The 27,575-nt window shown below is 34.8% G+C and overlaps 2 protein-coding genes and 1 long non-coding RNA gene across 4 annotated transcripts; 1 reads left to right on the top strand and 2 right to left on the bottom strand.

The window, feature by feature from the left end:
- Positions 1-439: 439 nt before the first annotated feature.
- LOC141378518 (uncharacterized) lies at positions 440-4,283 on the bottom strand. The gene is made up of 2 exons (XR_012393234.1): positions 3,194-4,283; positions 440-1,110 (listed from the first exon to the last, which is right to left on the bottom strand). It is a non-coding gene; the product is annotated as an uncharacterized lncRNA (long non-coding RNA).
- Positions 3,143-7,852, top strand: lft2 (lefty2). The gene is given in 4 exon segments (NM_130961.1): positions 3,143-3,408; positions 4,989-5,232; positions 5,351-5,602; positions 7,329-7,852. Coding segments are annotated over 4 exon segments (1,089 nt in total). The 5' UTR covers position 3,143; the 3' UTR covers positions 7,657-7,852.
- Positions 7,853-10,428: 2,576 nt separating this feature from the next.
- si:ch211-236p5.3 lies at positions 10,429-24,306 on the bottom strand. Of its 2 annotated transcripts, XM_073928150.1 has the most exons (9): positions 24,164-24,306; positions 23,835-23,932; positions 23,021-23,176; positions 19,931-20,080; positions 17,010-18,869; positions 16,335-16,505; positions 14,293-14,454; positions 12,502-12,548; positions 10,429-12,308 (listed from the first exon to the last, which is right to left on the bottom strand). In XM_073928150.1, the coding sequence occupies exons 3-9, from the start codon at positions 23,140-23,142 to the stop codon at positions 11,758-11,760; spliced, it is 3,063 nt and encodes a 1,020-aa protein (XP_073784251.1). In that variant the 5' UTR covers positions 23,143-23,176; positions 23,835-23,932; positions 24,164-24,306; the 3' UTR covers positions 10,429-11,757. The 2 variants fall into 2 exon arrangements, with proteins under 2 accessions (XP_073784251.1, XP_073784250.1); XM_073928149.1 differs by lacking the exons at positions 23,835-23,932; positions 24,164-24,306 and adding an exon at positions 23,459-23,628.
- Between the last annotated feature and the right edge of the window lie 3,269 nt (positions 24,307-27,575).

Genomic DNA, 27,575 nt, shown 5'->3' with positions numbered 1-27,575 from the left:
ATAATTATTACCTTTATTATTACCTAAATATTAATATGAAAATTCTAAAATATTCACATAGATCACTACTAAATGAACTAATTGTGTCAGAATAGTAATTTTTCAGAATAATAAACTTTATAAATACTAAAGCATATTTCTTAGAATTAAATTCAATTTATTTATTGGTGCATGTTTTATTTACTTTGTTATTTAAAAATAAAAGTGGGGTATTTTGAATTAATGTAAAAACAATGTCTGCAATAAATTAGTCTTTGTATTGCTATGCAGCAAATAAAATAAACCTCAAACCTTTTAGTTATCTGCATTACATCAAAATGTACACCTTTCATTAATATTCATTTCAAATGTCCACTGTCTATAATAAAAAGGACATTTTTACCAGTCTAATGTACAATAAACACAATACTTTACAATAATTTAACATTTAAGTCTATATGAGGTCAACAAATACTTGTCCTTTTATTACTAGCATGAAATGAGCCCCCCCCCAAAATATCCAATATGATATTCAAAAATATATACATAATGTATTTAATATATCTTCATTTAAAAAGAAAGAAGTTTTAGCTCAGCCACAAAATGACTAAAATGAATGTGAGGCCTTTACATTTGCAGAAAACGTCTCTTATCTGCAATGCTATTGACTTCATTTGGAATAATAATAGCCATGTTGATTCGTAAACATTGGATTATGCTTGTCTTGCCCATCCTGACAAACAGCGTCACATAATAACACGATTACCATGAAAACATGGCAGCGCAGCAAGTAAATTTGCTTAGCTGTCTGACGTGACGTGATCCGTCATCAGCCATCATTGTCTGCCAATCCAGGACAACCTGCGGCCCAATACACAACACACAGACTGGGCTCACTCCGCTGCCTCTGAGCAGTCCTGCAATAGTAACAGATAATCACCCTCTTGAGAAAAACTCCCTCCAATCCACATCCCAGAACGCACCGCTGGATTTACTGCCTGTGTTTGTGGAGGAAAGACTCTGTGGCGCAGGACAGCAGGGGTGGCCAGCTCGCAATACACTTTCCTCTGCTGCAAATACACTGATGCTCTGACCAAAGATGGCTAAAGCTGGACAGCAGAACGGAGGGAGCTGCAATACAAGGCAGAGGAAAATGCTGCTGTTACAGAATTTAAAAAATAATAAAAGATTAGGAGCATATTAAATTTAAAAAGCTGCATATTTAAAAACAAATGTTTCAGAATTGCTAAAAATATATAATGCAATATATTTATATTAAGTGAGTGCCTGTATCTGTATACATCTCTAAACAGTGAACTGAAATACTGGCAGAAATAATAGATATAGATAAATAAAAAAACACTACTAATTATTCAGAAAAAAAACACATTTGATCTAGAATAATAAAATAAAAATACTATAAATGCTAAGTAATATATGATATATTACTTATATATAATATATATAATATATAATATATATAATATATATATATATATATAATATATATATATATATATATATATATACTAAGAAAATATATGAACACTAAGTAAATACTGAATAACAATTAAATACACACATATTAGAGCAGCACGATATTAAGAAAAACTGACATTGCAATAATTTAAAATTTGTGGGGGGGGGGAGGGGGGGTATTCATTTAGGGTAATTTATATCATTTTGTGGTGCATTTGCAGAAACTAATATAAATCAATAACAAGCATTGATAAATACAGATGAGCAAAGATACAAATAAAAATAAAGGGAGATTTATTGTATGCACAATTGTGTAAAATGGTATATGCATTAATACAATTAATCTTTCTTAAAAGTGTCAAACATTATAATTCCTAATGCAGAATGCTTGAACTGGCTTTAAATGCTTACTTGGGCCTGAAGAAAGCATAACCATGGTAAAAGTTTTGGTAACATTGTGGAGTCACTGCAAATGTAACCATAAATCACGTGTTTTTCAACTGTGTTCACTAAATCCACTGAATCAAACTCCGCCATGTGACTATTGCGAATGCACACATTGCAATATCGATGCTGAAATTAGATATTGTGCAGCCCTTACACATATATTAATTTTATATTGACCCTGTTTATTATATACACACATATATTATTATATATGTATGTATGTATGTATGTATGTATGTATGTATGTATGTATGTATATATATATATATATATATATATATATATATATATATATATATATATATATAGTGTACATACATTAACTACTAATTAGTTAATAAAATTAATACTAGTTTTTATGTGTATGCATATATAAATATTCTATTGAATATTTACAATATAGTAATATTTAATATAAATACTTTCTATATAAAAAGCATAAATTTCTGCTTACAATAATAAATTGTTAATTGCTTAAAATACATTAAACTGAAAAATAAATGCATAAATAATCACTAAAAATAAAGTAAGTATAAACAATGCATTCGTGATATACAACATGAAATATTAGGAGGTAATGTGTAAATGCTTTGGAATAGAATAAAGTGATAAATAAATGCAAAAGTACATAATTATAAAAGCATAATAACTTTTTAAAAACTAAACTATATTATCTATCTATTTATAAGTACAAATATAATTTATTTATATAAGTAAAGAATTCTTAGAACATTAAATAAAAACTGTGTAAATATAATATAATATAATTATAATATAATATAGTGTAATATAATGTATTATACTGTAATATAATATAATAGAATATAATATAATGTAACAATGTAATATAATATAATAGAATGTAATATACTGTAATAAAATCTAATATAATATAGTATAATATAATATAATACAATATAATATAATATAATATAATATAATATATTATAATAATTGAATAATGCACTTAAATTTACTTGACTAACACTATTAATTATCCATAGACGCATAAAAACTATATAATGTTCTGAACATACTTATCAACATGAGCATCAATGGTCGGTCTAAATGGGACACAAGCTTTGAAGGGTGTCTTTTTTGGGCTCCCTCTCTTTTGTGAAGGTGTGAAAAGCCAGACGGAGGGTGGGAGGAGGAGGAGGGGGGTACTTTAAACTGTATATAAACCCTCAGAGCTTCAGTCAGTCATTCATTCTTTCACTGGCATCGTTAGATCAGTCATGGCTCTGTTCATCCAGCTGTTCATTTTGACCACAGCGATCTCACTCACACAGGGATTCCAGCATGAGGACATCAAGCAGGCTCTACTCCAAAAACTCGGACTAACTGAACCGCCCAGGATCCAGAAGCGGGATTTGGAGAATTTAGTTGTCCCGGCTCACATTAAGAGCAAGTATCTGTCCATGCTGAAGCTCCATCACCAGCGCAGGAGGAGATCTCTGCCCAGCCTGGCAGGAATACTCAGGGGAATACACGGCAATGCAGGTGGGTTACTTATGCACAATTCATATGTGTTTTTATTACTAATTAATATAATGCCTATATGAATTATAGTGAACAGTACAATGTAAAAAATGGAATCATATTAATTTTAAATGTCATTTAAACTTACATAAATTAAACTTACAACTTAAATACTTAAAACTTATGTTGAAATTTGTACTTAAAATGAAAGAAACTTGAGTTTGAAACCTGATTAACTCAATAAAATAATTTACAGTAACATAAAAACACATTGTTATGACATGATCAAATCAGTTTTTATTATGCAGTAAATGCAACATTACTGTACTATGTGCTTATTGTATTGTACGTTATATTTTATTTACTTTATTAAAGTATGTCCTGTTTTATTTGTAAATATGTTTCATGCATTAGTTCCATAATAAATAAATTACATTTAATTTATTAATAAAAATGCATTGTTAATGCAATAATGCTTTGAAATAGATTTAATTAATACATATATAAATGCAAACTATTGTTTAAATACAATGCATATTTGCTAAATTAATCAGTAAAAAAAGTTACAGTAACAGTCCATCTTTTAACATGAGATCCTATTTTTGGTGTCATGAATTAACAATAATACATGCAAAAAAATAAAAAATAAAAAATCCCAACCATGTAATAATCAAAAAACAAAACAAAAAAAAACTTCATAAGTTACATAAGTTAAAGTTATTCATTATGGATTAGAAATAATAACGTTATTAGTATAATAATAATATATTAATGATTTGCAATAGCTTGAACTGATGTGTATAAATGCATACAGTACACAAAATAAATAATGTACATTTAAAAAATGTTTAAAACTTATTTTTATATCATATATTTTATTATTAGTTGTTGTAACTGTTATAACTAATTAACGATAAACAATAATATATGCAAAAGATAACCATGCACTACAGGGTTACAAGTGCAACTACAGATTATTTACATAGTTACTTTATTTTGATTTATTTATAAATGCATTTAAGCATAAAATTTGTTAAATAAAAACATAATGTTAACAAAAATGAAAAATTAGCAGGTCTAATAAATGATGTACAAGTGTTAATTAATGTAATATTCACTGCTGCATTAGTTTTAGTTACTTTCTGTCTTAAAAGGTTTGTCAAACTTACCATAACTTCAACTTTTTGAATAGGCTAGTCTGAATGACATCCTATCCCAAAGACATTAGTCATACTTTACAATAAGATTTTAATAGTTAATATATTTACTAATATGAACTAATTAAAAACAATACCTGTACAGCATTTATTAATGATAGGTATGCATAGTCATGCTTGTTACCAGTGGTTAATGCACCGTGGGTTAGCATGAACTAACAATGTACAACTGTATTTTCATTTACTAATGTAAACAAATACTGTAATTAATGTATTGTTTATTGTTTGTTCGTGTTGGTAAAGGTATTAAATTACATAACTAAGTGTTACCAAAATCAAAACAAGTCAACTGAAATTAACAATAAAAGACAGCTAACGATAAGTAGCATATTTTACAGCTACATCAATTACAAATACTAAACTAATAATGCTTATGTTTAACAGATATTACCGGAGAAATCAAGTACTCGGACACCACCCGTCAGCGTCTTGTGTTCGACATGGAGGCCAGACTTCAGGAAAACACCGAAGTCACGATGGCCGAACTGAAGCTCTTCCAGACCGCGGCTCAGAGTCCGTCCAAGCCGGAGCGGAGGCACCACAGGCCGATAAACCACGCCAGAGTCAGCATCTACTGGGTGGAGGTGCTGGAAAACGGCTCCAATAGAACATCACTCCTAGACTCACGGTATGACACACCTATATAAATCTGATATATATGGAAATATATGCTAATTACATAGGCCTAGATGGCATACATGTTCATATTTGAACTGGAAACTAATGCATCTTTGGTCATTTAACAGACTGGTTCCCATTCACGAGTCGGGCTGGAGGAGCTTCGACGTGACCCAGGCCATTCATTACTGGTCTAAATCCCAAAAGAAAGCACCTCTGCATCTGGAAGTGTGGACTGAGGGAGAGAGACCCGGGAGTTATGCGGCTGAAATGGCCAAAAGAGTGCGCTTCGCCACACAGGATCCAAAGGGAAACACCCTGGAGAAGGACATGGGCGCACCAGAACTTGTGCTTTACACTTTAGACCTCGATGAATATGGGTGAGTGTTGTTATTAATTTTTTTTTAGTTTGCATGATTGATTGCCTAATAGAGATGAAAACTGTCACAAAAGATGTCATGGTTTTATTGGTTACAACAGATTTTGAATTGATTTTAACTTCTGTGATTTTCGTATGGGATTTTACACTGTAAAACATTTATATGATTTACTAAAAACTAAAAGATTTACACTTAAAATACTGAGTAAAGTCGTGAAATCACTGACATATACTTTAAATAACTAAACAAATATATAAAAAACAATAAAGAAGTGGGTCCAAATAGAGCCCATTTAAATAAAATATAATTTTTAAAAGTATATTTACTTTTTTTTTGCCTTCTGCTGGTGTGCTAAAATAAAAACGTAAATAAATTCTTGCTTCATTAATTTTTTTAGCTAACCTAGCTGTTCTAGTCATCTCAACTTACATAAGTCAAACTGACAAAAAACATTAAGTTAAACTTTGTATACTTAAAAAAGGTTTTAACCTGATTAACCAATTAAACTAAACATCAAACACTTAAAATAATTAAATACATATTTAAAAATAAATAAATAAGTGGGTCTAAACAGAGAAAATTTAAATAAAATATAATTTGTAAAGTATATTTAAATTTTCTTTCTTTATTGTCTTCTATTGCTGGTGTGTTAAAATAAAATACAAATCTGTAAATAAATTCTTGCTTCCTATTTTTTTTTTTTTTTATCTGAATCAACTGAAATTTTCTAGTCAACTCGATTTACCCAAGTCGAACTGACTAAAAATATTAAGGTACACTTTGCATGACTTAAAAAAAGTTTTAACCTGATTAATAAAAAATAATAATTTTAATAATTAAACAAATATTTAAAAATAAATAAATAAGTGGATCCAAATAGTGAAAATATAAACAAAATATATATTTTAAGTATTTAAATGCATTTTCTTTTCTTTTTTGCCCTTTATTGGTGTGCTAAAATAAAAATAATCTGTAAATAAATCCTTGCTGCTATTTTCTTTAGTTCAAACAACTTAATATTTTAGTCAGTTTGGCGTAGGTAAATCGAGATGACTAGAAATTTCGTATAACTTAATTAATTAAAATAAGTAAACTAAACATCCAATACTTTAAAGAATAATTGAATAAATATTTAAAAATAAATAAATAAGTGGGTTCAAATACAGAATATATAAATAAAATATAAATATAAATATTAAAATAATAAATTATTTAAATTAAAATAATATTATTTTTTGAAGTATATTTAATTTTATTTTCCTTTTGTGCTAAAATAAAAAAAATATCTGTAAATAAATTCTTGCTTCCTAAATTTTATTTAGCTGAATCAACTTAAATTTTCTAGTCACCTCAACTTACAGAAGTCAATCTGACTAAACATATTGTGTTAAACTTTGTAAAGTTGTAACTTGATTAACCAAATTAAAATAAGTAACCTAAATATTAAACAATATTAATATTAAATACTATCAATAACATTTGTAGTCACGACTTTTTGTCTCACATTTTTCATGGCACATAATGAAGTCTGTCACAAAACACAGTATAGTGTAGAAACCATTTAAACGTACTTGATTTAATGGCTCAAATGTTATTTTGTCTTGAAAAACATTAGAAACTCTGTAATAATTCCTATTTATTATTATCTTTATTATATGATTTGATGCATTTTTCAGTTATATAGGTTATATAAACTAACAAGTATCCTTTACTGTCTTATCAACAGATCCCAAGGCAACTGTAACTCCAGCCCAAACAGCAGCAAATGTTGTCGGGAGGAGCATTTCATCAACTTCCGTGAGCTCACCTGGACTCAGTACTGGATCATTGAGCCGGCCGGGTACCAGGCGTTCAGGTGCGCTGGAGGATGCAAGCAGCCCAAACGTGGTTTCTATGGATATGGACAGAGGACATGTGCAGTGATGGAGAGCGCGCCGCTGCCCATGATGTACCTGGTCAAAAAGGGAGATTACACTGAAATCGAGGTGGCAGAATTCCCTAATATGATTGTGGAGAAGTGTGGATGCTCCATGGACAAAATCCCTCCAGTCTGACAGTGTGGTGTCGAATAGTTTGCTCTCAGATGAGAGGTGACGTGTTTAATAATCACAGTTATGGGACTCCCCAAATCCCCACTGAGCACTTGAAAAACAAAGTATTTATGAATTATTGCTTTATGTAATGTAAGCTTTAGAAATGGCTTGTTGAGAGATGTGATGTTTGAAAAATAAAGTAAGTAGCTTAATTTTATATCAATGAGGGTCGTCATTTTTTTATTTCTAACATGATTCTTCATTCATTCATTTTCCTTCGGCTTAATCCCTTTATTCATTAGGGGTCACCACAGCGGAATGAACCGCCAACTTATCAAGCATATGTTTTACACAGCGCATATTCTTCTCGCTGCAACTTAGAACTAGGAAAACACCCATACACTCTCACTTTCGCAGTCATACACTACGGCCAATTTAGTTTTGTTCCAGTGGTTCTCAAACTGTTTGTGTATTAGTGGTACGCAGGCTTACTTCTAGGCTGTTCTCTAAAGCCTGCGACCAAAGTGCTGTGCTTAGAATGTTTACTTTATTGCATCAGGTCATCAGCTGCTAAAAATACATGTAATTGTCGCAGAACTAGAGAAAGGTGCGTGGTGCTTGCAGAGCAGATAAGTTATATTGGTACCAGGCGGCCCAAAAAATCCTTAATTATTTCGGTTTTGTTAATAATCTGAGTCTGAACGATCATTTATTTTGAAAAATCTTTTATTTTGAAAAATGACCGGATTCTCGTTACATCTCAGTCACTTGAATAACAATATTTAACCCACAGGCTAGCAAAATGAGTAAGCTCGGCGCGCTTGCCTATTCCAGGCGTACGCAGTTGAAAGCACCTTAACTTTTCAGAATGCTGCACCGCGAGTCACGCTACAAGAACCGACTGATCAGATTCATATTTTGTATGGAATATAATTTCGTTGAATGAATATGACCTTCTTGTTTTCGAACTTAGCAGTGCTGTAGCTGCTTAATTTGGCAAACTACGCTACTTTATTTCAATACCGGTCATTATGGTGGTACTTGGAGAGACTATTTTTTTTCTGAGGTGGTACTTGGTGAAAAAAGTTTGAGAACCACTGATTTATTCAATTCACCAATAGAGCATGTCTTTGGACTGTGGGGGAAAACTGGAGCACCCGGAGGAAACCCACACCAACATGGTGAGAACATGCAAACTCCACACAGAAATGCCAACCGACCCAGGACTCAAACCAGCGACCTTCTTGGTGTGAGGTGCTTCTGAGCCACCATAACATGATTCTTATTAGTCATATTTTTTATTTTAACATTATATATCTGTATTTACATACAACATTTAACATTATATGTCTGTGTATACATACATAAATGACCGGTCTTATTATTGATAAACAAATTTTAGAAAACACAAACAAAAACAGGTCTGTGGTGGCCTATTTATCTCAATAAGTGGTCAACAGAGTCCTCTAGTGGTCAGATGAATGCACTATACTGGACTTACACATTATATTATATGCCTGTGTACAAACAACACAATAAAATAAATGAGTAGTCTTACTTCAATAGCACCTCAGAGCAAGAAGGTCGCTGGTTCGAGTCCCTGCTGTGTCAGTTGGCATTTCTGTGAGGAGTTTGCATGTTCTCCCCGTGTTGGCGTGGGTTTCCTCAGGGTGCTTCGGTTTCCCCCCAAGTTCAAAGACATGCGCTATACTGTAGGTGAATGGATAAACTGGATTGTGTATGAGTGTATGGGTTGCGGCTGAAAGGGCATCCGCTGCGTACATCATATGCTGGAATAGTAAGCGGTTCTTTCCTCTCTGGCGAAGCCTGATGAATAAAGGAACTATAACCGAAGGAAAATGAATGAATGAAAAAACAGGTCTGTTGTAGGGTATTTATCTCAATAAGAGGTTGACAGCGTCCTTATGTGGTCAGATGAATACACCACACTGGACTCACATATTATATGCCTGTGTACAAACAACACAATAAAATGAATGATTAGTCTTACTTCAATAGCACCTCATAGCAAGAAGGTTGCTGGTTCGAGTCCCTGCTGTGTCAGTTGGCATTTCTGTTTATGTTCTCCCTGTGTTGGCATGGGTTTCCTCTGGGTGCTCCGGTTTCTCCCACAGTTCCAAAGACATGCGCTAAACTGTAGGTGAATGGGATGAACTGAATTGTGTGTGTGTGTGTGTGTGTGTGTAAATGCAAGAGAGTACCGGGCTGTGGCTGGAAGGGCATCTACTGCGTAAAACATTTGCTGGAATAGTTGGCGGTTCATTCCACTGTGGTAACCACGGATAAATACATGCTTTCCATCTTATAAACACAACCAAGCTTTAAAAACACTCTGGACCACCTTTTAAATAGCCTACATGAAAACATCCTGACAAGTTTTTAAGACATGACTTCATCTGTCATTAGATCTTGCAGAAAACAAACACTCTAAATTGAATGAGTTGATAAATAGAATATTCGTAATTTAAAATGTACATTAGTCAACACTTGAAGATTATCAAAACTTTTCCTCTGAGTTGTCTTAAAACCACTTTACGATACTAGCCAACCCGTTATTGTCTTAGGATGACTTTGATTAACTTTTCTTGATCCACTTCAAATGTTTACTATATTATTTAATGCTTTTGGTTTCAGTTCAGCTCTCCTCAAAACTCATGCAGCCAGACAAACACGTGAGTTCGTCTCAGAACCTTTTCACCAAACCACTGACAACAATTCTCATTCAGAACACACTAAAACACACTTAAAACACTACTAACAGGGAGCGTTACAGAAATGTAAAACTTTTATTTTTGAAGTTTGAATCAATTTTCATGTACATCATTATGTATTTTTACATTTACCACCCTTTCAGTCTTGAATAGCCTATATGCTATGTATGGAAGTATGTTCCCACCATTGAATAAAATGAAAAAAGTGATTGTGAATTTATTTCTCAGAATTGTAAGTTGATATGTTGCAATTCTGAATTTATAACTTGCAATTTCGAGTTTACATCTCACAATTCTGAGAAACAAAGTCAGAATTATGAGTTTCACAAGAGATGTAAACGTTGCAATAACCTTTATTTTTATTCGGTGGTGGGAATGGACTTCCATAGTTAATGAAAAACATGCAAACGTGCAGTAAAAACAGCTTTTCTCAGTCATCTCAACAAATATTTCAAAACATTCACTAAACTACAAGCTATAAAGTCAATCGTTGGATTCTAAAACAAAACAATTTCTGTCATGTTTAGTAATAAGCCACTTTCAACTGTGTTTACAATAGGCTTCTGCCAGTTTCAGATTTTATTGTTGCATTTAATTGCTGAAGCGTTTATTACGATACAGTATTATTATGATATTGACCTAAGCTACAAAAAACTTTAATATGTATAATAACACAAAAATATTTAGTTTATTGCTTCATTATAGATACAGTTGAAGTCAGAATTATTAGCCCCCTTTAAATGTTTACCTTCTTTTTAATATATTTTCTAAAATATGTTTATCAGAGCAGGCAAATCTTATTTGTTTTATTTCGGCAAGAATAAAAGCAGTTATGATTTTTTTAATCACCATTTTAGGGACAAAATTATTAGCCCCTTTAAGCTATATATTTTTCTTGATATTCTACAGAACAAACTATCGTTATAAAATAACTTGCCTAATTACTCTAACCTGCCTAGTTAACCTAATTAACCTAGTTAAGCCTTTAAATGTCACTTTAAGCTGTATAGAAGTTTCTTGAAAAATATCAAGTCAAATATTATTCACTGTCATCATGGCAAAGATAAAATAAATCAGTTATTAGAAATGAGTTATTAAAACTATTATGTTTAGAAATGTGTTGAAAAAAATCTTCTCTCCGTTAAACAGAAATTTGGGAAAAAATAAACAAGCGGTCTTATAATTCAGGGGGGCTAATAATTCTAACTTCAACTGTATATACTCATAATAAATAAATGCTTTGAACAAAATAAATAGAAACGAAGGGTAAAATACAATAGGTAAGACTAAAGTCTCATTAGTAAATATAAATTAATGCATTAAAATCAGTATATACATGCTAAAATTAACTGATTTAAAGACAGACATTATTTGTGTGTGTTTCTATAACTCATCTGTGTTGTTTAATCTCCCACAAAGACACTGAACTACCAAAATAAAGCCCGAATCCAGCATAGAGTGGCTCGGTGAATGTGGTGTTAAATGTGTGTAAGTGTGTGAGTGTGTTTGTGTCAGAGACGCTGTAAAAGGACAGAGTGCCAGCAGGCCAATCCAGATACACTCCTACTCTACTAAATGGACATGAAGGGACATCTATAAATGTGATCTTATTATTGTGCTTGGCAATCAATCTGTTCTTGAAACAGATCAGACTCCATGACCTTTTATTATATCCAAACCAAGATTCTTCACCCCCTCCTTTCCTGCTGATTCCTTTATATGCCACTGACATATTAACTCCTTCGTCCCCGCTCCATTCAGCCTCCCAGTAACAGTGTCCAGTCAGACTCTCTTTACACAGAACCTGATGACTCTCATCAAATCTCTCTGGATGATCAGGATACAACTGCTTCATTGTCACAAGTGTTGCCATTCTTTCCCGATTAGACAGAATGAGATAAGTGTGTGCTGTGTTTACATCCAGTGTGAGCTGGCTTGCATCTGAATAAGAAGAGTTACGGTAAAGAAAGAATGACTATAAAATCTGGTTAATTTGACTAATATGCTGAAGTGCGTGTTTCAATGACTTTAGTCAAATTAACAAAACACTTCCAGAAGAGTGTTTGTTGTAGGGTTTAGAGAACAGAAAATATTACCTACTCAAAATGTACCAAAAATGTGTGAATGAACTTACATTTCTGTAGTCCTGTTGTAATCCTGCATGCTGCTGCATTATCCATGCTATTAAAACAAATGAATATAATAATGACAAAAAAGACAAAGCATCAATAACCCTAATACCTCTACTAATACTATTGCTACTAATCATAATTTGATTCTAAATTAAAGATTTAACTTTGTGTGTTTGAGACTGTCAGTGAGATTTTGTAAGAATATTAGTCTGAAATATGTTAACTGTTTGTTTCTTTGTGTTTTGTTTTTGCACCTCAGTTTTTTCACTTTGTTTGCTTCTGCCTTCTTTGATATCTCTGCTCAAACCTACCTCCTTGATAGCTGTTATAATTTTTTGCTATAACTTGTTGATTTTACACCCATACATGCCCTGGCTCTTGATCTAGAGTCGTGCTTGTTAGACTGGGTGTTTTGTGCATATTTGTTTCTGTTCTGTTATGCCCTTGTCTTGTTTTCTCTGCCTGGATTTACTGTTGTGTTTATTTCAGTAAAAGAGTTCTTGGATCCTACTCTACTCTACTCTACTCTACTCTACTCTACTCTACTCTACTCTACTCTACTCTACTCTACTCTACTCTACTCTACTCTACTCAAAAAGTTATTGGAGCAAACTCTACCTGTTGTGTTTATTTCAGTAAAAGAGTTTTTGGATCCTACTCTACTCTACTCTACTCTACTCTACTCTACTCTACTCTACTCTACTCAAAAAGTTATTGGAGCAAACTCTACCTGTTGTGTTTATTTCAGTAAAAGAGTTTTTGGATCCTACTCTACTCTACTCTACTCTACTCTACTCTACTCTACTCTACTCTACTCTACTCTACTCTACTCAAAAAGTTATTGGAGCAAACTCTACCTGTTGTGTTTATTTCAGTAAAAGAGTTCTTGGATCATACTCTACTCTACTCTACTCTACTCTACTCTACTCTACTCTACTCTACTCTACTCTACTCTACTCTACTCTACTCTACTCTACTCTACTCTACTCTACTCTACTCTACTCTACTTAAAAAGTTATTGAATCAAACTCTACCTGTTGTGTTTATTTCAGTAAATGAGTTCTTGGATCAAAACTCTATCTTCGTTTGAAAATAGCCATTGCTACAGAACAATTTTTTTTTATATATGAATATGATCACATATAGCCTATATTTCCTGGTGTTGATAAACGGGCTACTATATGGTAATACTTTTAAGTACATGGGTTTTTTTATTTTTTAAGAACAGTAACCTATTATTTTTAACCTTTAAAAGCAAAGTTTAATTTAAATGTTGACGTTTTTAGTTTTTTTTATGTTCAAACTATTTCTAATGTTTAAAGTGGCTGACAATAATATTCATATTAATAGGAATGAATCTGCCTCGTTTTTTAACTATACAGAGCTGTAGCTGCTTTACTGGGCCTACTACAATACTGTATTTCAAAACTGTTCATTATGGTGGTACTTGGAGAGACAATGTTTTTTCTGAGGTGGTACGTACTTGATGAAAAAGTTTGAGAACCACTGCCTTAGACTACTGAACCGTTTGTCTGCCCTGAGACTATCATTGATGTTAGAGATGACTACTTGTCAGAGGTCATTTATTTTCTGCCCTGGTTGTCTGCTCCACTCACTCTGTGCCAGTTTTTACCATACTGACCCCTATTCCACCTACCTTCCTGGACGTTAGTAGAATTTGTTTTGTTTTCTGTCAAATATCTACAAACTGTATTGATTTTCATTAGCTCGAACATATACTTGATAGCGTTAACATAAACAAATGCATTTGATGTAGTTATTGTTGAACCTACTTGAGCTTGTCCAGTCTGTAGTTTTTATCAGAGATTAGCTCCACTAATGATTGTCCTGGTTTATTGTAGCTCAGATCCAGCTCTCTCAGGTGTGAGGGGTTTAATCTCAGAGCTGAAGCCAGAAAACAACAGCCTTTCTCTGTCACCATACAGCCAGATAATCTACAAACACACACAAACAACACATCATCCGTGACTGGAGATAATCTCAAACTTTTTTATAAACAGGACGGTTCAGATTTCTTTAACATTAATGTCCCAGTGTGGATTGAGCAGAAATGACTTCAGTAGGCGCTTTTCTTCATCTCTACTCCTTACAACTTTAATATTTTACTCATTGAATTTAATGTTGACCAACAGGCAAGAGCAAGTCTTAAGAAACACCAAACTGCTACAACAGACTTTGTTTTTCATAACTTACACAAAAAAGTAGGTAGTAGGTAGATAGTAGGTAGTGCTGTGTTGCCTCACAGCAAGAAGGTCGCTGCTTCGAGCTCTGGTTGGGTCAGTTTGTATTTCTGTGTGGAGTTTGCATGTTCTCCCTGTGTTCGCATGAGTTTCCTCCGGGTGCTCCGGTTTCCCCCACAATTCCAAAGACAAGTAGTACAGGTGAATTGGGTAGGCTATATTGTCCGTAGTGTATGAGTGTGAATGAGTGTGTGTGTGGATGTTTCTCAGAGATGGGTTGCAGCTGGAAGGGCATCCACTGCATAAAAACTTGCTGGATAAGTTGGTGGTTCATTCCGCTGTGGAGACGTTGGATTAATACAGGGATTAAGCCGAAAGGAAAATTAATGAATGAATAATTCCTTACATTTATATAGTGCTTTTCTGGGCACTCAAAGCACTATAGGGGGGAATCTCGTCATCCACCCCCAATGTACAGCATCCACCTGGATAACGCAACGGCAGTCATTTTGCGCCAGATCAAACACACCTCAAACCAGCTGATTGGTGGAGATCCGACAGAGTGATGAAGCCAATTGTGATAGGGGGAGGGTAAGGAGGCCATGATGGACAGAGGCCAGTAGGCAAATTTGGTCAGGATGCTGGGGTGAAACCCCTACTCTTTTTCGAAGGACATCTTGGGATTTTTAATGACCACAGAGGGTCAGGACCTCTTTTTAACGTCTCATCCGAAAGACTGAGCAATATAGAGTCTGCTTCAATATACTGGGGCTGTAGGACCCACACAGACAACAGGATGGGCACCCCCTGCTGGTCTCGCTAACACCACTTCTGGCAGCAAGCAAGCTTTCCCATGTGGTCTCCCATCCATGTACTGACCGGGCGCAGCCCTGCTTAGCTTCAGTAGGCGACCATGTGAGAGTTGCAGAGAGCTAGCTGCAAATGTGAATTTGTGTCAAACTGTAAAAATGTATGTAATATTTTACAACATATAGTCAGAAAGTTTTAACGTCAGCAGTTAATCAACTCAAATTAGGCTGACTCTTACTGGTAAACTATGGCTGAATCACATGATCAATGACAAAGGCCTTGATCTTATGAGAGATCACTTGTTGCTGTGCTTTATCCTGTTCTTGTGCTTTATCCTCCTCTCCTTCATCCAGCTCATGCTCTTCCTCCTCACCTGTCTCATTCTCCGCCTCCTTTTTCTTTCTAAATTTATTGCATCCATTGTTCATAATCTGTAACTTAACTTAAGCTGTGAGTAATTGTTGTTGAGTAAATCCCATCTGAAGAGACAGTGTAGATGAACTAGTGTGCTATTTTGATTGGCTATGTTTGAAAATAAAAACAAAGATACTTAATGATAGATTTTTGTGTGTTAATTAGAAAACTGTGTGTTGTTTTGCAAAAAGTGTTTATGACATTAAAAACTGAGTCAAAGAGAAATGGTTTCGCAGATATGGTGTGTGGTTCGGCTGTTTGAGTATCAGGTATCAGAAATTGTGAGATAAGAAAAGATTTAGCATTTTAGCAGTCAAAAAAAAAAAAAAAACTAATCTCATAACCAAGATGAAACTTAATTACCTAATCAAATGAATATGTTAACACCCACCTCAGTATGATTTTCTTACCTCAGTATCTCCAGTTGACATTGTGAACTCTTCAGTCCATCAGAGAGCAGCTTCACTCCTGAGTCTTGCAGGTCATTGTGACTCAGGTCCAGCTCTCTCAGTGAGTTTGATGATTGTAGAGATAAAAACAAACTATTACAGCACTGATCAGTCAGATTGCAGCGAGCAAGTCTGTTAAATAAGACAAAATAGGGTTTAGTTTAGAGGAGTCAATTGATTTCTGTGTTAAATCACAGATCAACTGGAATTGTATTAATAAAAATAAAATAATAAAAATAGTACTCAAAAAGGTTTAAATCAGTGTAATCACTTAGGGTTAAATACCACAGTTGTTAATTGTAATTTAATGTAGACATTTCTAATGTTCCATGTACAATTCACACACATGAATAACAAAAACAAAAATTTATAACTAAAATGTCATTTCAATGAAACTTTTACAGCCTGTGCAGCACAGTAACAAAAAAACAAAACAAAAACAACAACAAACAAACAGAAAACAGGTGCTTTAATAGTCAAACCTATAAATCTTTAAATTAAACAAATCTTTGAAATATGATTCATTTCCAGAGATTATACTATGCCAAACCTTAATAAATATGATCTGAACAAGGAAGTGGACTATAGTATTAAATAAAAAATAGTACATCAGCTATCATTTAACTTAATACTCACTGAGCTTTTCTGCAGTTCACCACAGCTGGTAACAGTCTCCTTCTACCCTCATCTGATGTGTTGTATTTCTTCAGATCAAACTCATCCAGCACCACCTCAGATATCTGAAGCATGTAGGAGATTGCTGAACAGTGAGACGGAGAAAGCTTCTCCACTAAGCAATTCTGTGATTTCACAAACTTCTGAATCTCTCTGTACAGAGTCTGATCATTTATTTCCAGCAGACAGAGGAACAGATTGACGCATCTGTCAGCTGAGAGATGTTCATCACCTTTGATTTTATCTTTAATGTACCGTGTGATTCTTCTAATGCTTTCTGAACTGTTCTCTGTGTGTGTCAATAGATCCTGCAAGAGCTTCTGAATAAAGTCCTGTGAGATTCCCAGCAGAAACCGCAGGAAAAGATCCAGATGTCCATTTTCACTCTGCAATGATTTTTCAATGGAGCCTTCAAGTAGATCAAACAGAGAGATTTCTCGGCTGTACCATTTATATCCCTTCAGATATAACTTCAGTGACTCTTTATTCTTGACTTCATATGAGTAAAACACAAAGAAAGCAGCGAGAAACTCCTGAAAGCTCAGATGAATGAAGCTGTAGACTTTCCTCTGATGAATCACAGATTGCTCCTTAAAGATCTCAGTGCAAATCCCAGAATACACTGCAGCACTGGTGACATCTATGCCGCTCTCAATCAGGTCCTCTTCATAGAACATCACATTGCCCTTCATCAGCTGTTTGAAAGCCAGTTCAGCGAGTTTCACGATCATCTCTCTGCTGGACTCCAGGAGATTCTCTGGATCTCTCTCTTCATACTTCTGGTTCCTCATGTTGATCTGAGTCAGCAGGAAGTGGATGTACATTTCAGTCAGAGTTTGAGGGATTTCTGCTCTGTCATCTTCATTCAGGAGCTTCTGAAGCACAGTGGCTGAGATCCAGCAGAAGACGGGTATGTGACACATGATGTGGAGGCTTCTGGATCTTCTGATGTGGGAGATGATTCTGCTGGCTTGATGCTCATCGCTGATTTTCTTCCTGAAATATTCCTCCTTCTGAGAATCATTGTATCCCAGAATTTCTGTCAGACGGTTGATGTATTTTGAGGGGATCTGATTGGCTGCTGCTGGTCTGGAGGTGATCCAGATGTGAGCAGAGGGAAGCAGATCTCCTCTGATAAGGTTTGACATCAACACAGCCACTGATGAAGACTCATTCACATCACTAACTTTCCGTCTGTCTGAAAACTTCAGTGGGATTCTGCTTTCATCCAGACCATCAAAGATGAACACGACTTTACACTCCTCATACATCTCTGAGTCCAGATCTTGAAGTTCAGGATGAAAGTCCAGCAGAAGTGTGTGAAGACTGTACTGATGATCTTTAATCAAGTTCAGCTCTCGAAATGGAAGCACAAACATGAAATCTACATCCTGATTGGCTTTTCCTTCACTCCAGTCTAGAATGAACTTCTGCACAGAGACGGTTTTTCCAATTCCAGCGATGCCTTTAGTGAGAACAGTCTTGATCTGGTCTTTCTCCTCATGTTCTGGTTCTTGTAAGGGTTTAAATATGTCATTGCAGTAGATTGGAGTGTCTTGTGTTCTGGCTGTTTTCTCCATCTGTAAAACCTCATGTTCTTCATTCACTCCTTCACTCTCTCCCTCTATGATGTAGAGCTGTGTGTAGATCCTGTTCAGGAGGGTTTGGTTCTCTTCTAGTTTAATTCCCTCAAATAATCTCTCACACTTGTCTTTCATGCTAGTTTTGTGTTGGTCTTTGACTCTTTGTCTGTTGAGGGTTTGAAAATCAATGCAGGTCAGACGGGGTTTCACCGATATGATTGCTTTATCATTCATTACTCTGTAGAAACAGAATGAACAGTAAAACTGTAAAAATATTTAAATTCAAATGTGTTTCTCAAAATAGTTGTGAAATGAACATGCCAATTACATTTCAAGAGTTCACACTTAGCTGATGATTAATTATAAAAGCTTGTTTGGCATGCTGTCCCGGGAGAGAGCCCTGAGCTCATGAGATCCTCGAGCCCAGGGCTCCCTCCCGTTGCAAGGCGGGAGGGGAGTTTGAGCTCAGGTAGATCTCGATAACTCCCCTGCTGTAGCAAGTGAATGCTCTTGAAATTAATTACTAACTAGAAGCGTGTCTATGTTGACAATTTGGATAGTTCAATTGACTTAATTGCATGTTTTTAGGCGGTGGGAGGAAACCGGGGGACCCGGGGGAAACCCACATGAGCACGGGGAGAAGTGCAAACTAAACACAGAAATGTCTGCTAGTTTTGGTAAAGCCAGGAACCAGAGACATTCTTGCTGTGAGGCGACAGTGCTAGGCACTGGGCCACCGTGTCACCCGTCTAAGAAGGAGGAGTAGGGGAGGAAGGGGGGACTCTTCAAAACGAAGATAGCAATGGAATAAACCCCAGGGTATTTATAGTAGTTTAGGAGTCATCTGATTGGATCGTAGTGAATTAGATAATGCGGGTCAGCTGCTAGCAATCATAAGCACGTGATCCTCTCGAAATTTGTTTATACATAAACTTCACTTATAGTCTCTCTTTCATCAGCATAAACCCTTTATAGTCAAATTTAAAATCTGTCCTGGAAACCCAGAAGCCAGCAAAGGAACACTGAAGGCCTCCAGTGATTCTAAAGCCACTGAGTTTGATTTTGCAGCATTTAAATAGTGTGGTTCAGTGTTTGCTGTAAGGTGGTTCAGAATTCCTTTAAAGCCCCACCATCACCAACTAACTAGATCTGCTCTGAGATTTATTGATGTATATGTGTCTGACTGATACCATTTCCCACACATTATGTACTGCACCAAACAGATAATAAATATATTTTAACAAAGTGAATTCCTGGATCAACATCCTTGTTGATCATGTTGTGCAAATTCATACTCACTCATGGTCAGAGGTCATTGCTTTATCACTGAATTTAGGTGGAAATTCCATGGATCTGTCACTCTTCACAGACACACAACTGGGCTCTGGAGATGCTGTTTTATGTGTCTGAACACCATCCTCCCCTCCCTTCTCACAGAGACAGCTAATACTTAAGAAAAAAAATTGCAAAACAAAATACAGCCTTATTCCAAAATGGATTAAATTCAATACGTTTCTCAACATTTAACAAACAATACCCCATAATGACAATGTGAAATGTATTTTACATACAAGTAAATTTTCTTTTATATAAATTATAAATTTATATGGTGCATCTGGTTTCTACTGATGGGCTTTACACTTAAAAATGTCACTGATTAGATGAACAGCATGCAAAACTTTGATAAGGGTTTCATAACCCTGGGTAGAATGCGGTACTAACACCACTTTCAAATTACAGGTGAGAAACACCAACTAGCACTCTGCAGCCTTCACACTGAAACCAATGTTCTGACTCTCTGTGGTCACTTGGAAAAAATAAAAATTTACAGAATGTTAACAGAAGGGATGGGCTCCCCGGCATCCTAGCCAAATTTGCCTAATGGCCTGTGTCTATCATGACCTTCTAATCATCGCCATATCATAATTTGCCTTCATCATTCTGTCTCCGCTTCACCAATACGCTGGTGTGTGAACAATGCACAGTTGACAATGCATGTCAGAGTACAAACAAAGCCATGAAGTCCAATAAATTGTCTATTCACCTCTGAGACAGGATTACATTGAGGCACAGATCTGGGAAAGGGTACTAAAAACAATTCTGCACCATTGAAGATTCCAATGAGATCAGTGGCCTCTGTAAACTGTAAATGGAAGAAGTTTGAAACCACATGACTTGTCCTAAGGTGGGCTACCTGGCTAAACTGGGAAATGTAGCTTTTAGCGATAGTTCTACCAGAAAGACAAAATGTCACGTCACTTATTACAATCAGTTCCAACCAATAGCCATGAGACACAAGGAATATATAAGCTGTCCATTCATTTCATTCATTTGGTTGCAGGCACTGACGCAGACGTTCTCCCCCCGTCCTCCATACCACCACCACCAGGTTGACCCTGTCCAGGGGTAAAGTTTTGCCTCTGCCTTCGTCCTCGGCAGATGAAGCTGGATCTAAATGCTTCCAAACCAAGCTACGAAAAAGGCCTTCACCAAAGAAATCCTGTTTTGTTAAATGATACTCTTGTCAAACAATACTCATCAATAAATGTAATTCAGTATCACAATTATCTCCCTGGTCTTTCTGGTAGATATAAGGGGACAAGGGCCAAAGTCAGGAAGGAAATCAAGAACCCCATGGTCACTCTGAAAGTGCTCCAGCATTTCTCTGTGGACAGAAGAAAACCTTCTAGAAGAACAACAATGTCTGCAGCACTCCACCAAACAGATGTGACAGAAGCCATTCCTCAGTAAAAGGCACATGGACTGTCCACCTGGAGTTTGCCAAAAGGCAGCTGAAGGGCTCTTTCACAATGCCATCTCTGCAATGAATGTAGCATAGTGGTGCAGCAACAAGCGTTGAGGATAATTTTACAATAGCAGAATTTAGGCAGGGTTAAGGGTAGGATAAATTAAGTAATGTACAGAGACATAGTTGATGAAAACCTGCTCCTGAACAAGCTGTACCTCAGACTGGGGTGACAGTTCATCTTTCAACAGGACAATGACCCAAAGCACACAGGCAAGATATAAAATAAGCGGCTACAGGACAATTTGGGGAATGTTGAAGGTTTTGCTTTTTATAGCTGTTAAAGTGATAATTGTTATAATGTTGTGTATATAATGACAAAAGCTTCAGCAACTAATGGCAACAAGAAAACTTGATTATTCATTTTTCTTTAGTGATTTTTTTTAGTTTCTCTGACAGGTTATTTAAGTTTCTTTTGAAATGTTTTTTTAGTTTATTTTATTTGTATTGTTTGATTATGTGTTGATCTGAAGTGGATTCATGTCAATAATTGATTACCACCTGTGTACACTGCAAAAAAATGTTTTTCTCACTTAGATTTTTTGTCTTCTTTCTAGTCCAAATATCTAAAAATTCTTAAATCAAGAAGCATTTTCTAGACAAACAAAACATTGTCTTGTTTTTTAAAAATAATATGCCAATATTAAGTTAGTTTTTCCTCAAAACAAGCAAAATAACCTGCCAGTGGAGAAAGCAATGATCTACTTTCTCCTTTTATTTTTCTTACCCCATTGGCAGATTATCTTACTTGTTTTAAGGATAAACTCAATTTTGGCATATTTTTTCTTAAAAACAAGACACTATCTTTTGCTTCTCTAGAAAATTCTTCTTGATTTAAGAATTTTTGGGTATTTGGACTAGAAACAAGACAAACAATCTAAGTAAGAAAATTAATTTTTGCAGTGTAGTTAGCTCCTGCTGATTGATTGGGTAACAACCAAAATCTCGGTTTTTAATACAAAACTATATGTTCCAAGATGGATATTTAAAGCCTTTATAGCACAGGTGTCAAACTCAGTTCCAAAAGGGCCGCAGCTCTGCACAGTTTAGTTCCAACCCTAATTAAACACACCTGATCAAACTAATTCTCCTCCTTCAGGTTTGTTTGAAACCTACAGGTAAGTGTGTTGGAGCAGGGTTGGAACTAAACTGTGCAGGGCTTCGGCCCTCCAGGAATTGAGTTTGACACCCCTGATTTAAAATGTTTATGTGTGATGTGTTTTTAGTGCCCTGAAAAAGGCTTTTAAGCCGAAACAAGTTGGTATTTATTTTATTTTATTAAAATGTTCTTTTATTACATGTGTTGCTGGAGTTTCCTGTTTTTACTATATTTGCATTTTGTCCATCACCTTGTGGTTGAGGGCTCCAGCACTTCCCTTAGCAATAAGAATATCTGATACAGGCAAAAAGCCTGCATGAAAGCAGTATTACTGGCAACAAACAAGATGACTACACAATTCTATTATGAAAAATTAACTTCCGAATTGACATCCTCTTTTTTTAGTTGCTGGTATCTAGTTTGTGTTTCAAACATTGTTTCTCTGATGTACTTAATATGGTAAAAAGAAAACATTAATACTCACTCATGGTCAGATGCCACTCCTTCGTCACTGAATTTAGGGGGAAATTCCATGGATCTGTCACTCTTCACCGACACACAGCTGGGTTCTGGATGTTTCTCATCTTTTTTCTCATAGAGACTCATTTTATATAATCTCCCACTTCAACAGAAGTGTTTCCTACATCAAATTTGAAAAATCAAATACATTTTAGTTTTATTACAAATGTGTATGGTTATTAGCTATATTTTGAAATAAAATCAAATCGAAATAAGTTGAATCAAACATTAAAAGGCGATTTTAAATTTGTAGTGTCAAAAGGGTAGTTTTAGTATTTAAATGAAATATTATTTAAAAATGAAGCCATAATAACTAATAATAAGGGCATAAATACAAATATTTGCACGTACCCAAAAATATGTAAAAATGCATTTAGAAATTGATTGATTTGCTCAAACCTACCTCTATCTCAACGATGAAGTTCAATAGTTTATCAACTACAAACTATACATTCAATTCATAAATCCATTCCGTCTCTGTAGCATTATATGTTCTCATACTTATTCACAAACAGCTTTTGCGATGTCGTTCAGCTGTCTGACAAAATGTATTCTGCTGAAACTTTCACTTTTGATATAAACCGGTCAAACAGGTTATACAAATGATTATGACGCTTGACTGGTTAGGGAAGGGCAAACAAATAGACTTAAACAGCAGGTTTGATGGTTAAGCTTATAGGGGTAGGCTAGGTGTAGGGTTAGGGCAGGCCATCAATAAAATGAGTATCAATAACTTCATATAAAAATGGTAGAAGTCTGTGTAATAAATTGCAACAAACCTCTGTCCAGCTGTGTGTGCCCTCTCTTTCGTTGTGTGTGTGTGCGTGTGAGAAACACCTGCGTAGATGAACCGGTTACTTTCTGATGTTGACCACATCTAATCCAAATGTAAACACAAAAGAAAAGTAGCCTATGTTTACAGTAATGCTCTCACTCTATGTGGGATAAAATGAAAACAGCGTATTCTGAAATAGGTGAACATTAGTAAACATGTTTTTAATAGAATTTTGGCTGTAAAAGCGCACTTACAGGTGTTTCAGGCACAGGTCAAAATTTCTCTAAGTCATAATTATTTATTTATATTATTTATGTGTAAAAGTGATCATACCTGTCCAGTTTCATGCGGAATGCATCCAAGATCACCTTCTGAATTGGTTTAAGAGATCAGATATCTGATCAGAATAAAACGAATGAAGTGACCAAACAGCCTCAAAAACACAGACGTGACGGGAATATACATTGAATATGAATAATTATATTACTTATATAATAAATATATTATATAATATTAAATTACATAAAATAATTAAAAGGTCACATGCTGGACCTTTCGGCCGTGGGGGTGGTTAGTAACAAGGAACATGCTATTAGGTTATGTGACCGCTAGATGGCGGTCTTGGATAATAAGAAGTTTACCACCACTATGAGTTTGTCAGTCATAGTAGTGTGTCCCAGCCGGGCTCACTTTCTGTTATAATGTCCCGCATCTGTCTTTAATTATATTCATCTGTCTCCATATTCTACTGCATCCCAGAATATTACACAGCACAAAAATGTAAATAAATATTCAGTATATTTTATATGAATTTGTCCACAGCCGACCGCAACTCGCCTTGACGAAGATTTCCGAGCCTGTGTGCTCCAATCACGTGTGCTCTCTTCAGCGCTCACCATGACAACGAGACTCACAGCAATGACATGGCATTGTAAACATTTGCATATGCATTCCTATTAAGCTCGTCGGTTCTCTCTCTGTGTTGTCAGTTCGCTCGGTGTTGCTGTTTGTACTTGACAAAGGTGAGTTCAATACCTGACGGTACGAGTGGAGCCACGCGAGGCGGCTTGTGAACCCTAGGCAGGGATCAATACAAGCCGTGAGGACCCTCAGGGAAACACGTGAGGCCGGTAGTGGGACTCCCCGCTGCGAGGGTTATGGTGGGTGGGCGCAGCAAGGCCCATTCTTCGTCTATTTTAAACTATAGTTTCAAACTTTAGTTTACTATAGTTTAAAATAGAAACCATGATAACTGTAAATGTTTTAACTGTGTCTGGCTGTTGAGAGAGTTGCAGAGTTGTTGAGCAAAGTAGGAGGATTGAAGACAACCGCGGATTATATTGATGAGCGCGCATTATAATGTTTCCGGCCTGTTTTCTGAAAGTTTATCTTGTTTAGATAAGTTTGCAGGTTAAACTAAATAAACTATACTCTTTCTAAACATCTGTCTAGTGTTTTGTCTTCTACAGCAATACACTATCAGATAAGTCTGTTGAATGCATTTGTGCAACATGGTTTGACAATACAGTAGTCTAACAGATAAATAGTTGTTATAAATGTACCTTCATTAGTCGACATTTGGTGTAGGTAATAAAAAGTTAATCAAAGATGTCCTAAGACATAATGGTAATGTTATGGTTGTTACATAACTGTATATATTATTATTCTGTATGTTTAAAACCAGCAGAATATACTATATATTTAACATGTCATGAACTTACTGTTACTCAAACATTTGCTTACTAAAAATGTCCTAAGACAAGAATGGGTTTTGTTTTGGTTTTATGTCAAACTACTGTAGGTTTTAGGTTGACTACAGCAGGTATCTATATCATATTATTGGTAGTCAGAGCTATTTTAATGACCTGAATCAAGTAAAATGTCTTTTTCACAAGTACTTTTAGCATGCAAAAGTCAAATTTAAGTATATAAAACAGTTTCCAACAAAACAATTTTGTCTTGTGAAAATGACCAGTGGGTGGTGAGAAAAAAAAATTAATGTCAAGTTATATATATATATAAAAGAAGTTGAACAAGTTGTCATAATATTTAGTCATAATGCATGTTTCTATATATTTCCATTAGATCCTTTTTTCTAAATCTATAATTGGTAAATTGCTCCTAGGTCAATCTGGACTTTGTCTAATGAAGGTGTATCTGAAGGGAGATTGTCCTATGTTCACATTTCTACTTTTGCTTTGTTTTTTACTTTGTCCTATGCAGCGCTGTCTTTTCCTTTCTGTATCACAAGGGCATGATCTGCCAACAAATTACAGTACAAACAGCAAAGAAAGAAAGAAAGAAATTAGCCACAGTTTGCATCAGAACATCGCTCCAGAGTACACTGGATTTTAGGGATTTTTGTTGCTGGGCTAGCTAGTTAGAAGTCATCATAACCACACTTTTTAATGTACTAAAATATTTCCTAAAAATTGCAATAAACATTTTTTTAAACAAGACTAATTTTAAAAATACAAATTTACTACATAATACATAATTAGGAAAAAATAGCAATCTGTTAAAGTTTTAAAGTAAAAAAAACTGTAGCCTACTGTCATTTATTAGACAAAAACAAACTGGCCAGCACATTCAACTGCCCTCCGTCACAATTTGGCCATTTAAAAAAAAAAAAAATAATAATAATAATAATAATAATAAATAATTAAAACATAATAATATCAATAATAATAAAACAATTGTAATGAATTCTTTGGTAAAAGAAAAAAAGTACATTTGAAAATTCCTGGATATCAACAATAGCCTAAATATCTTCATATTAATTTAATATGGTCCGCTTCTGGTGCTTCACACCTTTTTATTGCTAATTTTTATTTCAGAAAAAACAGGAAGTATGATACTTTAGCCTTATCCTATTTGGCAGTCTTTTTGAACATATGTTCAATATTTTGCAATGATGACGCAGCTGCCTGCCTTTTCTGCCTCTTTTGCTCTTTTCGACCCATAATGTTACTCAGTATGGATGTCGCATCAAAAATTCAAATATGATCACTCATATTTGGGTTATGAGATGTGAATCGCGACTTTGAGGCTCGATTCCTGGCCAGAGTTATTAAAAATTACACTTTATTACAATATATTTTAAATATAAATATAATTTTATTAATTACATAATAAATATATCCTATAATATTAAATTACATAAAATAATTAAAAGGACAAATTCTGGACCTTTTGGCCGTTGGGGGTGGTTCGTTTGACTTCGAACCACCCGAACCTCCCCTCCTGGCTAAGGGCATGATGTAGTGTTGCAGCAAGTAACATGACAACCCTGTTATACCATGCACTGATGTGCAAACTGTATTTTTGTCACTGCAACTTGTTAACCAGTTGTCCAATCAGCAGTGAAGGGGCGGAATAAATACACTGACCAATCAGTTCTTGTACAATGAACGAACAACAATACTAAAGAAGAAGTTAGTAATACTGGTTACTGCCTTCGATATTCTTCAAAATTACATACTACTATGTTACAGCCGTGGATTCCAAAAGAAAAAAAACAAAGCGTCTCAGCTGGAAAAACTTAAGTGCTTAAAAGTTTTTGACTCTTTTAAAAGCACAAAAATACCATAATATGTTTGCAGATATTTTAGAAACACGCTAAGAGAACATTATTGTTTATCTGAAAACAATGCTGAAGTCAGATATTCTGCTTTGAAAATATGTTTTCCGTGCCTAATTGCTGTCTTTTTTTTGTCCCTTTAACACTCAATGTCAGTTTAGCCAA

Source organism: Danio rerio, chromosome 17 (assembly GCF_049306965.1).
Source record: "Danio rerio strain Tuebingen ecotype United States chromosome 17, GRCz12tu, whole genome shotgun sequence".
Classification (NCBI taxonomy): domain Eukaryota; kingdom Metazoa; phylum Chordata; class Actinopteri; order Cypriniformes; family Danionidae; genus Danio; species Danio rerio.
Note: the sequence above shows the minus strand (reverse complement) of the source record. Positions and strands in the feature narration are given on the sequence as shown.

Excerpts from the sequence above, each read along its gene's own strand:
- si:ch211-236p5.3 (XM_073928150.1), bottom strand. The coding sequence starts at position 23,142 with ATGAGTCTCTATGAGAAAAAAGATGAGAAACATCCAGAACCCAGCTGT. Across the intron at positions 20,081-23,020 it reads GGAGTGGCATCTGACCATGA|TATTAGCTGTCTCTGTGAGA; the intron begins GTGAGTATTAAT and ends TTTTTTCTTAAG. Across the intron at positions 14,455-16,334 it reads TGTCAACTGGAGATACTGAG|ATTATCTGGCTGTATGGTGA; the intron begins GTAAGAAAATCA and ends GTGTGTTTGTAG.